The sequence below is a fragment of the Macaca fascicularis genome, chromosome 19, assembly GCF_037993035.2.
Source record: "Macaca fascicularis isolate 582-1 chromosome 19, T2T-MFA8v1.1".
Taxonomy (NCBI): Eukaryota; Metazoa; Chordata; class Mammalia; order Primates; family Cercopithecidae; genus Macaca; species Macaca fascicularis.
Window position 1 is genome coordinate 13,735,560 of NC_088393.1, and position 15,021 is coordinate 13,750,580.

The 15,021-nt window shown below is 45.7% G+C and overlaps 1 protein-coding gene across 21 annotated transcripts in view; it reads right to left on the reverse strand.

Moving 5' to 3' along the window:
- CACNA1A (calcium voltage-gated channel subunit alpha1 A) overlaps positions 1-15,021 on the reverse strand; it is a 432,044-nt gene that overhangs the window by 124,001 nt on the left and 293,022 nt on the right. For 19 of the 21 annotated variants that reach the window (XR_012428445.1, XM_074026050.1, XM_065534477.1 and 16 more), the window contains 4 exons: positions 13,974-14,077; positions 12,591-12,706; positions 11,085-11,141; positions 8,471-8,566 (listed from right to left, as the gene is read on the reverse strand). Coding sequence is in view for 20 of the 21 variants with exons in the window: in XM_074026050.1 (XP_073882151.1) it covers positions 8,471-8,566; positions 11,085-11,141; positions 12,591-12,706; positions 13,974-14,077 (373 nt within the window). In the remaining variant the exon portion in view is untranslated. The remainder of the gene's footprint in view (positions 1-8,470; positions 8,567-11,084; positions 11,142-12,590; positions 12,707-13,973; positions 14,078-15,021) is intronic. The other 2 variants (XM_045380278.2, XM_074026048.1) reach the window with 1 other exon arrangement.

Consider the following 15,021-nt stretch of genomic DNA (forward strand, 5'->3'; position numbering starts at 1 on the left):
ATCATATTATCTTATGGGTTCACAATCATATATATTATCTGTCATTGACCAAAATGACATTATGCAGCATATGACTGTAGCTGCTGCCCATATTGTGGGTTGAACTGTGTCCCCCAAAAAGGTTTGTTGAAGCCCTAACCCCTGGTACCAGCAAAAGTGGCCTTATTTGAAAATAGGGTCTTTGCAGGTGGTAATCAAGTTAAGATGAGGTCAAACTTAATTAGAGTGGGTCGTAAATCTAACGACTGGTGTCTTTAGAAGAGGAGAAGCAGGCTGGGCACTGCGGTTCACGCCTGTAATCCCAGCACTTTGGGAGGCCAAGGCAGGCGGATCACTTGAGGTCAGGAGTTCAAGATCAGTCTGGCCAACCTGGCAAAACCCTGTCTCTACTAAAAAATACAAAAATTAGCTGGGCGTGGTGGTGCACACCTGTAATCCCAGCTACTCAGGAGGCTGAGGTGGGAGGACTGCATGAGCCTGGGAGGTTGAGGTTGCAGTGAGCTGTGATCGTGCCATTGCATTCCAGCCTAGGTGACGGAGTGAGACTTGTCTCAGGAAAAAAAAAAAAAAAAAAAAAGGAAAAGAAATGGCATATAGACTCACAGAAAGAAGACCATATGACAACAGAGGCAGAGATTGGAATTACGCATCTATGAACTGAGGAACACCAGGGATTGCTGGCAGCACCAGAAACTAAGAAAATGGAATGGAACAGATTCTCCCCTAAAACCTTCGGAGGGAACATGGTGGCTCTGCTGACACCTTGATTTCAGTTTGGACTTCTGGCCTCCAGAACTGTGAGAGAAGAAATTTCTGTTGTTTTAAGCCACTGGGTTTGTGACACTTTGTAATGGCAACTCTGGGAACTCAATACCACCCATATAGAGCCTGTATTATTAAAACCACGTAAATGGATCCCCTTTTCCCCACATCCTCGCCAGCACTTGTTAGGATTTGTCTTTTTTTTGTTTTTTGAGATGGAGTCTCACTCTGTCACCCAGGCTGTAGTGCAGTGGCGTGACCTCTGCTAACTGCAATCTCTGCCTCCTGGTTTAAGCAATTCTCCTGCCTCAGCCTCCTGAGTAGCTGGGACTACAGGTGTGCACTACTGCACCTGGCTAATTTTTGTATTTTTAGTAGAGACGGGGTTTCACCATGTTGGACAGCCTGCTTCTCCTCTTATAAAGACAGCAGTCGTTGGATTTAGGACCCACCCTAATTAAGTTTGACCTCATCTTAACTTGATTACCACCTGCAAAGATCCTATTTTCATGTAAGGCCACATTCGCAGGTATCAGGGGTTAGGACTTCAACAAACCTCATTTGTCTTTTTGATGATAGCTACTCTAGGCTGAGCATGGTGTCTCACACCTGTAATCCTGGCACTTCGGGAGGCCAAGGAGGGCAGATCATTTGAGGTCAGGAGTTCAAGACCAGCCTGACCAACATAGTAAAACCCCATCTCTACTAAAATACAAAAGTTAGCTGGGCATGGTGGCGTGTGTCTGTAATTTCAGCTACTCAGGAGGCTGAGGCAGGAGAATCCCTTGAACCCAGGAGGGACAGGTTGCAGTGAGCTGAGATCACGCCACTGCACTCCAGCTTGGGCGACAAAGCGAGACTTCCTCTCAACAAACAAACAAACAAACAAAAAAGATACAGCTACTCTAACAGGTGTGAGGTGATAGCTGATGGAGATTTTGATTTGCATTTCTCTGATGATGAGTGATGTTCAACATTTTATTCATATACCTGTTGGCCACTTGTATGTCTTTTCTTTTGGGATACGTATGTTCAGATCCTTTGTACATTTTTATTTGGAGACAGGGTTTCATTCTGTCGCTCAGGGTGGAGTGCAGTGATGCAATGTCAGCTCACTGTAACCTCCTCCTCCCGGGCTCAAGGGATCCTCACATCTTAGCCTCCCGAGTAGCTGTCTTTGCTCATTTTTAATTGGGTTACTTGTTTTCTTGCTGTTGAGTTGTTTGAGTTCCTTATGTATTTTGGATATTAGCTCCTTATCACAAGTATTGTTTGCAAACATTTTCTCACATTCCTTAGGTTGTCTCTTCCCTCTGCAGAATGTTTCCTTTGCTGTGCACAAACTTTTTAGTTTGATACGATCCCATTTGTCCATTTTTGCTTCTGTTGCCCGTGCTTTTGAGGTCCTGTCCAAAAAAATCATTCCCGAGACCAATGCCATGGAGCTTTCTCCCTATGTTTTCTCAGAGCATCTTTACCATTTCAGGTGTGACGTTTAAGTCTTTTCAGAACATCTGCACTCCCACGTTCGCTTCAGCGTTATTCACAATAGCCAAAATACGGAAGCAAACTAAGTGTCCCGCAATGGATGAATGGATAAAGAAAATGTGGTATATATACAAATAGAATATTATACAGCCCTAAAAAGAAGGAAATCCTGTAATGTGTGACAACATGGATAGAAATGGAGGAGTAAAATAAGCTGGCACAGAAAGATAATTATGGTATGATCTCATATGTGGGAGCTTAAGACTAAAAAAAATCGATCTCATAGAAAGAGCAGGAAGGTGGTTCCTGGAGGCTGCAGGGGAGGAGGAGGGATTGAGAAAGAGAAGATGTTGATCAAAGGGTGTAAGTTAGAGTTAGACTGGAAGAGTAAGTTTTAGTGACCTATTACATTGCATTGCATTGCATTTAGTGATACATTAATACATTACTGTGTATTTATATTGCATTATTAATGTGTTGTGTATTTCAAAATTGCTAAGAGATTTTTAATGCCTTCCCTACACACAAAAAAATGGTGAGATGGTGAGGTGATAGATGTGTTAACTAGCATGATTGAATCATTCTATGATACATACATAGATTAAAACATCACACTGTACCCCATAAACATACACAATTACCATTTGTCAGCTGCAAATAAATTAATTGAAAAATCATGCCTGTAATCCCAGCACTTTGGGAAGCCAGGGCAGGAGGATCACTTGAGGCCAGGAGTTTGAGACCAGCCTGGGCAACACAGCCAGACCCCATCTCAACAACAACAACAACAACAACAACAACAACAAATTAGTTGGGTGTGGTGGCACCTGTAGTCCCAGCTACTTGGGAGGCTAAGCTGGGAGGATTGCTTGAGCCCAGGAGCTCCAGGCTGCAGAGAGCTATGATCATACCACTGCACTCCAGCCTGAGTGACAGAGCAAGAACCTACCTCTAAAAACAAATTTAAAAAATCATCTAAATAGGATCTGGTTTTCCTAAGAAAGCAGAGTTACAATGGCAGCTTCCATTCATAATGGCTCAACTTTTTTTGTTTTGTTTTCATATGCTCCACATTTTACTTATTTATAATTGTTTTTTTTCCTCCTCCTCCTCTTCTTCTTCTTCCTTCTTTCTTCTTCTTCTTCTTCTTTTTTTTTTTTTTTTAAATACAGGCTAGGTACATTGGCTCACACCTGCAATCCTAACACTTTGGGAGGCCAGGGCGAGAGGCTTGTTTGAAGCCAGGGGTTTGAGACCAGCCTGGGCAACGTAGCGAGACCCTGTCTCTATCAAGTATTAGCTGGGCACTGTGGCATGCGCCTGTAGCCTCAAATGATCCTCTCACCTTGGTCTTCCAAAACGTTGGGATTACAGGCGTGAACGACCACACCTGGCCTGTATTGTTGCATTCTTTACAGAAATAAATAAAGGCTCACTCTATTACCCAGGCTGGAGTGCAGATCTTGGCTCACTGCAACCTCCATTTCCCCGATTAAGCGACGCCTCTGCCTCCCGAGTAGCTGGGATTACAGGTGCCCACCTCCATGCCCAGCCGATTTTTGTATATTTATTAGAGACAAAGTTTCACCATTTTGGCCAGGCTGCTCTTGAACTCCTGGCCTCAAATCATCTGCCCGTCTTGGCATCCCAAAGTGCTGGGATTACAGGTGTGAGCCACCACGCCCAGCCATACTGTTATTTTTCTTTTTAAAATTATTATTTATTTATTATTATTCATAAAATTGCCAGATACAGGCTGTATCTATTTATAGTGCACAACATGATATTTTGGCCATATGTATACAATATGGAATGGCTCAGTTGAGCTCGTTAACATATGCATTACCACATATGCTTATCACTTTTGTCATGGTGAGAACGCTTAAAATCTACTCTCTGAGCAATTTTCAAGTATACAATACATTGTTATTAATACAGTCACCATGCTGTACAATAGATCCCTTGAATGTATTCCTCCAGTCTAAATGAAATTTGATATCCTGCCAGGCGCAGTGGCTCACACCTCTAATCCCAGCACTTTCGGAGGCTGAGGTGGGCAGATCACTTGAGGTCAGGAGTCTGAGACCAGCCTGGCCAACATGGTGAAACCCCATCTCTACTAAAAATACAAAAATTGGCCAGGCCCGGTGGTGTGCACCTGTAGTCCCAGCTACTTGGGAGGCTGAGGTGGGAGAATCACTTGAACCTGGAAGGCGGAGGTCACGGTGAGCCGAGATCGCGCCACTGCACTCCCACCTGGGTGACAGAGTAAGACTCCATCTCAAAAAACAAGAAAAAAAAACAAGAAAAAAAAATGGATATCCTTTCAGTAACATGGCTCAACTTTCCATGTCAATGATTCAAATTCCTTATTTGAGCAGTAAGTTCATCAATTAGAAATGAACCTGCTTTATAGTGCGTTTATCCACTGATTCAACAACACAGTAGAATCCCCAATTATATAAGACTCCGTGTGGATCAAGTGTGGTGGGTCACGCCTGTTATCCCACTGCTTTGGGAGGTGGAGGTAGGCGTATTGTTTGAGACCAGGAGTTTGAGACCAGCCTAGGCAATATATCGAGAGCCCATCTCTTAAAAAATATAAAAAACTTAGCTGAGTGTAGCAGTCTACACCTGTCGTCCCAGCTACTAGGGAAGCTGAGGTGGGAGGATCACTTGAGTCCAGGGGTTTGAGGCTGCAGTGAGGTATGACTGCACCACTGCACTCCAGCCTGGGCAACAGGGCAAGACACTGTCTCAAAAAAAAAAAAAAAAAAAAAAAATAGGACTGTGCGTATTGTGGTGCAATGTGAACGTGAACGCAGACACCATAAAGCTCTCACCTTACTTTGAAATATGCATTACTGTATTATTACATTCTTTTTTTTTTTTTTTTTTGAGATGAGGTCTTTGTCATGCAGGCTAGAGTAAAGGGGCATGCCGCGGCTCACTGCAGCTTTAACCTTCTGGGCTCAGGTGATCCTCCCACCTCAGCCTCACGAGTAGCTGGGACTACAGGCGTGTGCCACAATGCCCAGCTAATATTTGATAGAGATAGGGTCTCACTATGTTGCCCAGGCTGGTCTGAAACTCCTGGCCTCAAACGATCCTCCCACCTCGGCCTCCCAAAATGTTGGGATTACAGGCGTGAGCCACCACACCTTGCCTGTATTATTGCATTCTTTACATAAATAAATAAAGGTAAATGTGATTCCTTGCCAGAATCCTGGAATTCCAGAGATCTCTTTTGGAGTGGTCTAGAAAACCACTGGCTAGATTGGGGGCTCCTTTCTTTGTCTTTTTGAGTAATCAGGCTGATGAGGTGGGTTTTGGTGGATTTGCCGGTAGCAAACGTGGCTGTGAACTAACAAGCCACTGGCCTGGGTTTTGGGTCTGTTTAGAAAGCTGCAATGTCACCTGCCTTGTTAACGGAGGTAGAGGCTGCAGTGGCAGTGAGCTGAGATGGTGCCATTGCCCTCCAGCCTGGGTGCTACAGCAAGACTCCATCTCAAAAAAATATATATATATACACACACAAACACACACACACACACACACGCACGCAGATTTTTTTTTTTTTGATGGAGTTTCACTCTTGTTGCCCAGGCTGGAGGGCAAAGGCATCATCTCAGCTCACTGCAGCCTCCGCCTCCCAGTTTCAAGCGATTCTCATGCCTCAGCCTCGCAAGTAGCTGGGATTACAGGCGCACGCCACCACACCCACTTAATTTTTGAATTTTTAGTACAGACAGGGTTTCACCATGTTGGCCAGGCTGGTCTCCTACTTCTGACCTTAAGCAATCCGCCTGCTCAGCCTCCCAAAGTGCTGGGATTACAGGCGTGAGCCACCACGCCCGGCCAACAAAGCAGATTTTTAAGAATTAATGTTACTTATTTTTTTTAGAGACAGGTCCTCACTCTGTTGCCCAGGCTGCAGTGAAGTGGCACAATCATAGCTCACTGCAACCTTGAATTCCTGGGTTCAAGAAATCCTCCTGCTTCAGCTTCCCAGGAGGTGGGACTACAGGCGTGTGCCATAATGCCTGGTTAAGTTTTTAAACATTTTGTTTTTCAGAGATGGAGTCTTGTTATGTTGCCCAGGCTGGTCTTGAACTGGCCTCAAGAGATCCTTCTGCACTGGCTACCCAAAGCAGTGGGATTATAGGCGTGAGCCACTGTGCCTGGCCATAAGACAGATTTTAAAACAATGGAAGTAACCTAACACGTGAGACAGACATAATTGATCAAATACACAAGACACCGACTGAGCGCTCCAATTCTTGACATTTGCTTACAGGAGATTAAACAGATGCACACACAAGTGTAAGTAGAACGAGTTCTCCATTACAAGAAAAAGCATGTTTTGGCTGGAAATTAAAAATGCAAATGAAAACAAGCTTTAAGGTTTCATTACAAACCCACTTAACTGGGAAAGGAAATTAAATTGGTAATATTCGATGGCCTGGGTGGGGAATCCACGAACATATGCATACTTGGCAGGGTTTATAAATGGGCTCCATGTTTTTGAAACTCAGAATGGCTCTTTGAATAATGAGTTGAAAAGCTGTTAATATCTTTGATCCTATAATTATCTCCAAGGAAATACGCCCAAAGGGTGGGGGGGGGGGAGTCATTGTACGTAAATGTGCACAGCAGTGCTCTTCGTAAGAGAAATGACTGGAAACAACTCAAACACCCTATAAAGGAACTATGGCTAAACAAACCATAGTGTATCCAAGTGTATCCACCCTACGAGATATGTGATCGCAATGGAAATTATGCCTAAACTCAGCAATAAGGTTATAAACTAGGGGTGAGTGAAAAAAAGGGAATATGAAATAGACCAGAAACTATGGATCAGAAACACATGGATGTGCTAACTTCTCTCCTTCCTCCACTTCTCTCCCTCCCTCTCTTCCTCCCTTCCTCTTTCTCTTGCCATCCTTTCTTCCTCTAAATTGCGGCCACACAGTTTTCTAAGCAGCCTAAATTCCTTATCTCCTCAATCTTATTCCAGTCTTATTTCCTCTGCCTGGATGCTTTTCCTTCCATTAAAAACAAAGATCCATTAAAGAACAACAACAATACATTCTCACTTTAGAAGGTCACGATCAACATAGTCACAGTCAATGAATCAACAGGACAGAGGAATGAGAAGGGAAAGAATAAATGTTCCCTCTTTCCTCAAACTCTGGCTCTTGTGGTGGCAAAGGTCTGAGCCCTGCCTCTCACACTGTTCGTTCTGCTATTACCACCACCGTGATCTCCTACCCATCCTTCAGTTTCCAGCTTAAACATCACTTCCTCCGGGTAGCCTTCCCTGACTGCTCCGCATCCTTCCAGAGCAAACTAAGCCCAGAGCCTCTCCCTGATGTGCCATTACCATTACAGGTTTATTTGTGTAATTCTCTGTTTAATTTCTATTTCCTGCACCGGACTGCAAGCTCCATGTAGGTAGGGATTTGGTTTGTGTCTTTTTTTTTTTTGAGACAAGATCTTGCTCTGTTGCCCAGGCTGGAGGGCAGCGATGAGATCTCAGCTCACCACAACCTCTGCTTCCCAGGTTCAAGTGATGCTCCCGCCTCAGCCTCCCGAGTGGCTGGGACTACAGGCTAAGTTTTTGTATTTTTAGTAGAGCCAGGGTTTCACCATGTTGGCCAGGCTGGTCTCGAACTCCCAACATCAGGTGATCCGCTCATCTCAGCTTCCCAAAGTGTTGGGATTACAGGCGTGAGCCACCGCGCGCTGGCCCATTTGTGTCTTTTTTTTTTCTGTGCCCAGGCTGGAGTGCAGTAACACAATAATGGCTCATTGCAGCCTCCACTTCCCAGGCTCAAGTGATCCTCCCAGTTCAGCCTCCCAAATGCCTGTGTCTTATTTGCAATCAGGCCCCTAATATAAGCAGGTCCCCCATGAATACTTCCCGAGTGAGTCACAAACATTCACCAACATGACTGGGAGCTTGGTCCCTGCCAGGTGCCGGTTCGCCATGCTTTACGGGGATCATTTAGTAGAATTCCCACCAAACAACGAGAAGCTGGGCACAGGTGTTATTCCCATAATGATGTAATCTGCCCCAGGACACACGCACAGGCGGGAAGGGGTGGAGCTGAGACCCAAATCCAGGCAGCACAGTTTGCAAGCCCTCTGCCCCCACCCCACTCCATCTCTTGGACGATAGGCGATGAACAACTGATAGGTGGCAGAGGAAGGGACTCACCCACAGAGGCTATATCAGCCAGCTGATCCTCAGCCTCTTCGGGGTTGAGCAAATCTGTCTTGCTTTTCTTTATGGTGGCTCTCCGCAGAGCTCCAACAATGGAAACATGGCAAGAGAAAAAGACGTTACCCTTTTTGCAACACAGACCATACGGACACAGTGTGTCCTTGGATTTAACTCTCACGGCAACTGTTCTCACAGGAACTAAGAGTACACCCATTTTTCAGATGTGTAAACTGAGGTTCAAGGTGGCACTATCACTTTGCTTAAAGGGGTAAAGACAAGAATCTAGTCGGGTTCAGTCTGACTCCAGGTCTGGGCCCTCGGCCACTATTTTCCCTCTGGTTTATTTATTTATTTATTTATTTACTTATTTTTGAGACAGAATCTCGCTCTGTCACCCAAGTTGGAGTGCAGTGATGTGATCTTGGCTCACTGCAACCTCCGCGTCCCGAGTCCAAGCGATTCTCCTGCCTCGGCCTCCTGAGTAGCTGAGACTACAGGCGTGCACCACCATGCCCGGCTAATTTTTGTATTATTAGTAGAGATGGGATTTTGCCATGTTGGCCAGGGCTGGTCAAACTCTTGACCTCAAGTGATTTGCCTGCCTTGGCCTCCAAAAGTGCTAGGATTACAGGCGCGAGCTGCCACACTCAGCCTCTATTTTCAAATTCTAAGAAACCTAACTTTCTTATGAAAACAGTTCACCCCTTGACCAGTAGCATACTTGCTAGGCAGGCTGCAATTTTGGGATTCTACCCTAGTATTCAAGCTATATACCCCTAGGGGCTCCATAGCAGACAGTAAGTTCAGGTGTAGACTTCCAATAACAAGATTTAGGCAACCCATGGGTAATCTCCCCTCCCCAGCTAAAACTGTAAAATTCATTTTATAACCTTCTGGGACAGAGTGCCAGTTCTTTTATTTCCCTCAAATCCCTGGGATTTTAAATCAAAAGTCATCACCCTGTCTAGCCAGTTTTCTTTCTTTTTTTTTTTTTTTTTGAGACAGAGTCTCGCTCTGTCACCCAGGCTGGAGTGCAGTGGTGTGATCTCGGCTCACTGCAACTTCCGTCTCCCAGGTTCAAGCAATTCTCGTGGCTTAGCCTCCCGAGTAGCTGGGATTACAGGCGTGTGCCACGACACCTAGCTAATTTTTGTATTTTTAGTAGAGATGGGTTTCACCATGATGGCCAGGCTGGTCTTGAACTCCTGGCCTCAAGTGATCCACCCGTCTTGGCCTCCCAAAGTGCTGAGATTACAGGCGTGAGCCACCACACCCAGCCCCTGTCTAACCAGCTTTCTAAAATGTGAGAAGATAAATCTCGAGCAACAAATTGCGTGTTTCAGGGAGTACTATTATTTTTCTCATTGCTCTTATTATTATATTGCAGGCATATCCTTCTGGCCTATCTCTAAACTCTTTTTTTTTCTTTTGAAACAGGGTCTCACTCTGTCACCCAGGCTGGAGTGGAGTGATGCCCGCTGCAACCTTGACCTCTTAGGCTCAAGTGATCCTCTTGCCTCAGCCTCCCGAGTAGCTGGGACCCTAGGTGCGTGCGTCACCACATCTGGCTACGTTTTTATTTTTTGTAGAGACAGAACCTCACTGTGTTGCTCAGGCTGGTCTTGAACTCCCAGGTTCAAGTGTTCCTCCTGTCTCAGCCTCCCAAAGTGTTGGGATTACAGGTGTGAGCCACGGACAGACCACATCCAGCCCTATCTCTAAACTCTAGGAAGCTTTACTTTCATGAAGCCCCAGGTTGGATACACAGTGACTCTTACAGTCTGTCCCCTGACTTCCAGCTATGCTGGGCAGGTTGGGGTTTTGGACCTGTTTTTAATGGTCCTTCCTTTCATATTCAGGTTTCCAGGGGACCATGAATTGACGTCTATACTCCCAGCACTTTGGGAGGCCGAGGTGGGCAGATCACTTGAGGCAAGGAGTTCAAGACCAGCCTGGCCAACATGGCGAAACCCCATCTCTACCAACAATATAAAAATTAGCCACGCATGGTGGCACATGCCTGTAATCTCAGCTACTCATGAGGCTGAGGCAGGAGAATTGCTTGAACCTGAGAGGCAGAGGTTGCAGTGAGGTGAGATCACGCCACTGCACTCCAGCCTGGGTGACAGAGCGAGACTCTGTCTCAATTTAAAAAAGAAAAAGAAAAAAAAGAAAGTCAGTCATGGTTCTGTCTGGTTAAGTTTCTGACATGGGAGACAGCAGCCCTTCACAGTAAACTGGACTTTTGGTGGGATTATTATTTATTTAGCAAGCAGAAACATTCTGACCCTATCCTAGGTGTTATTTTGCCATAATGAATATCATTCTGAGAAACAATCTCATGATCTAGGGTATTGTTTATATCATACCCATTTTGAAGGTGAGAAAAACCAAGGCACAAAGCAGAAAAAACCAGGTCCATGGTTAAAACAAAAAAGTGGAGGCCAGAATAGAGAAACTCCGCATGGAAGTCCTAAAATTCCTCCAGGAGGAACGTCCACCCCCTGGAGGATCCTTAGAACCAGTCACCTGCTCTCCCCCAACCCCCCAGCACAGCTTCTCCCTTCTCCCCTGGGACCCACCCCCGAGGTGGGTTCAGAGCGGTTACCATCAAAGGGATGCCTCTGCTCCCCGTCAGTTTCATCCTCGGCGAGGATCACCTCTTCTGAAGAGGAAGAGCACAGAGTTAAGATCCCGCATTTGGAGGATGAGTTCTCTCTTGGACCGGGAAGGAGAAAGGTCAGCCCGGCCACCCCCATTCTCCCCTGGCTGATGATGACAGCTCAACCGGCCAAAAAACATGCTGCTGGGTGGTTTCCGACCTCAAGCCCCACCTCCGCCACAGTGGCAAAAGCCAACATTCTCCCCACGTCGCGCAAAATAAAAACCAGTATCCACACCACAGCTTATAAGCCCCTGCTTGATCTGATCTCCATCACCTTCCTGTCTTCCTCTCCTCCGACTCTTCCCACCTCTCACTCCGTTTCACCTGCACTGGCTTCCTTGCTGTGTCTCAAATACGCTCCGAGCTCACGGCCTTTGTACTTGTTGCCTCTGCCTGGAATGCCCCTTCCCTTGATGTCCCCACAGCTTCCTTCTTCACGTCCTTCAGGTCTCTCTACTCAGGTACTTTCTTAGAGAACCCTTCCCTGACCACCTTGCCTCCGACTTCCTACTCTTTTTTATTCTCTGACACGGAGTCTTGCTCTGTCGCCCAGGCTGGAGTGCAGTGGTGTGATCTCGGCTCACTGTAACCTCTGCCTCCTGGGTTCAAGTAATTCTCCTGCCTCAGCCTCCCGAGTAGCTGGGATTACAGGCATGCGCCACCATGACCGGCTAATTTTTGAATTTTTAGCAGAGACTGGGTTTCACCATGTTGGCCAGGCTTGTCTCGAATGCCTGACCTCAGGAAATCTGCCCGCCTTAGCCTCCCAAAGTGCTAGGATTATAGGCGTGAGCCACTGCGCCCGGCCAACTTCCTACTCTGTTTTATCTTCCTAGTCTTTTATCTTCCTTCTCTGAATTTGGGAGTTCCCAATATGAAATGTATTTGTTCGTTTTATCTCTCTCACTAGAATATCTGAGCTCTGAGGGCAGGGATTTGGTGTGTATTACTTACTCCCATATCCTCAGTGCTTAGATCAGTGCCTGGCACACAGCAGGTACTCCCTAAATGTTTATTAAATTGCTGAACAAATAAATATGTGTCTACTGTGTATCAGGCGCTGCTCTCCCCAAGTGGCTTAGCTGAGATTATTTTACTAAATACTCCAATAGTACTATGACGTAGGCACTATCATTGCCTCCATGTAACAGCTGAGGAAACGGAGGTACAGAGATGTGTAGTGCACGGGTAAAAAGTGGCAGGGCTGGGATGTAAACCAACGTCTGATTTCAGAATTCAAGTAATGTGATGTCAGATCCTGGCTTCATCCTAGACTTTTTCATATCAGACCCCGGATTCCTGTTGATAAAATTTGGGACTACCAATTCAGGTTCTCTTTCTCCTCCCATCACAACCCTCCCAGCTTAGCCTTCTCCAAACTGCATGACTCTCTTTGTGCTCCGTGGCCTGGGATCTCCATCCCTGGGCCCCAGGATGAAAGGGCCTCACCTGCTTTTGAGATCCACTCCATGTACCCATTGAGCTCACGTTCAATCTGTTGTTGCCGCCTCAGCTTCAGAAAAGCCCGCCGGTTCTCCACCCGTTCCCTTTCTTTGGCAAACTCCCTGCAGAAGCATAGAAAAGCCAGAGTATGGCTGTTTTGAAAATGTTAGGAAACGTGTGTGTGTGTGTGTGTGTGTGTGTGTGTGTGTCTGGGGATTCAGAAGTCTCTGGAGGTTAGGAGTTTTCAACAGGAGGAGTCAGGTCTTCTGGGAAAAGACTGGGATATTATAGGGATGAGTGCTTCTGCCAGCTTCACATATTTCCCAACAACTGCGCCTAGGTAAAGAAAAAGGCCAGGCACAGTGGCTCATGTCTGTAATCCCAGCCCTTTGTGAGGCCGAGATGGGTGTATCATTTAAGGCCAGGAATTTGAGACCAGCCTGGACAACATCTCTATGAAAAATAAAAAATTTAGCTGGGCATGGTGCATACACCTGTTGCCCTAGCTACTCAGGAGGCTGAGGCAGGAGGATTGCTTGTGCCTAGGAGTTCTAGGTTACAGTGAGCTTTATGATCGCCCCACTACACTCCAGTCTGGGTAATAAAGCTAGACACTGTTTCTAAAAAAAAAAAAAAAAACAATAAAAAAGAAAAAAAATGAAAGGATAAAACCATGCCATGGCAACCACCACTGGCTGCATACCTCATTCTCATTCTCTTCATACTCTTGGCTAATAATTATTTCAGCTCTCTTTTAAGTTAGACCAATAAGCCCTACAGCAGGTTGGCTTCTCTGCCATAGGTCCCACCTCTTCCTGTTTCCCTTCTTCCTTTTCCTGTTTGGAACATGAAGTGGCCATCTTGAGGGCATGCAGCAGCCATCTTAGGACCATGAGGTATCCATGAGATTGGAAGCCTCTGGTAAAGATGTCAGAATGGAAAGCTGGAAGAATCTGGGGTTGCTGATGGTGCTATGGAACCACCATACAAGTGCCCAGACTTCTTATGGTAAGAAAAATGAAGCCCATTTATGATTAAGCCAAAAAACTCTTGGGGATAGAGGATAATATGGGTCAGGAAAATACACTGTTAGAGCACATGCTATGATTTTATATTTGGAAAATGGGGGAGAAGTAAACCCAAACTACTGGTTTTTTCAAAAAAATGTAAAGAAAGTAAAGCCCATATGAACTCCCTTACTGGGTACCCCTAGCAGTACATAACCTCTGCACCTGTACATGGCTTGCTAATAACAGTCTGGTAACCCAAACAAGGGGAGAAGCCTTTTCTCTGTCTAGTGAATGAAAACAAAGCTTCAATGGCCTGTCCTTGGGAAGAAGTTGGCCAAGAGGAGTGAGTGGGATGGGGTGGGGAGTAGCAGAGACTTACCCTGACAGCACACCCAGCACAAGGTTCAGCATAAAAAAGGAGCCGATGATGATGAGGGGGATGAAGTACAACCAGTTCCAAGTGTTCCCTGAGGCATCGTTGCTCTGTAGGGTGTGAGGAGGGAAAGCAGGTGAGAGTTGACTGGGACTCAGATAGAACCTGACAGGTGAGGGATGGGGAAGCTCTTGTTCTCTTGTGGCTCTGTCTTAAATGTTCTTGGCTCGTGGAGTTCTGGGGCTGTGGCATCCCAGAGGGTGAAATGGAGAAACATTTTCTGGAGAAAACATCCAAAGGGAAAAGCTCTCTCTTAATTATGTTGTCCTCACATAACATAATTGACCTAGGAATGAGTAAGAAACACAAAAGGACTTCCCAGACCAGAGTCCAGGAGGAGAAGGAAAAAGAAAAGAAAACAAAACACAAAACCTACTGAAATGGATTAATTAATCCCTGGTTCCTTCCCTTCTCCCAACACAGTCACAGACTCTCCTTAGAGGAGATGCATGACCACAGGGTCTGATGACCTGGTGAAATCACCAAGCCAGACAGATGGCCCATGAGCCTTTTCCTTAAGTGTCTCCCTGCTGCATTCCTTGCAGCCTTAATGTCAATCACAAAAAATTCTCAGAAGTTTCAGTTCAATTTTCAAGGGGAAAAAAGTCCACAAATAGAATACTGTCTGAAACAGAAAACAGAATGCTATAGCAAGAAGGAAGTAATATGAGGGGAAGAAAATCAAGGAGAGGTGTGTGTGTGTGTGTGTGTGTGTATGTGTGTGTGAGACACAGAGAGAGAGAAGGAGAGAGAGAAGAATGATAAAACCCAGCACTGAGAGAGAGAGAGAGAGAGACAGAGAGAGACAGAGAGAGAGAAAAGAATGATAAAACCCAGCACTTACAGAGTATTTATGGTGTGCTGGCACCCTCCTAAGCACATTATGTATGTTAGCGCACTTAGTCATTTAATCCTCATGATGCCTCTATGTTATAATGTCCATGTTACCATTGAGGAAACTGAGGCTCAGAAAGACAAAATCATCAGCCCAAGG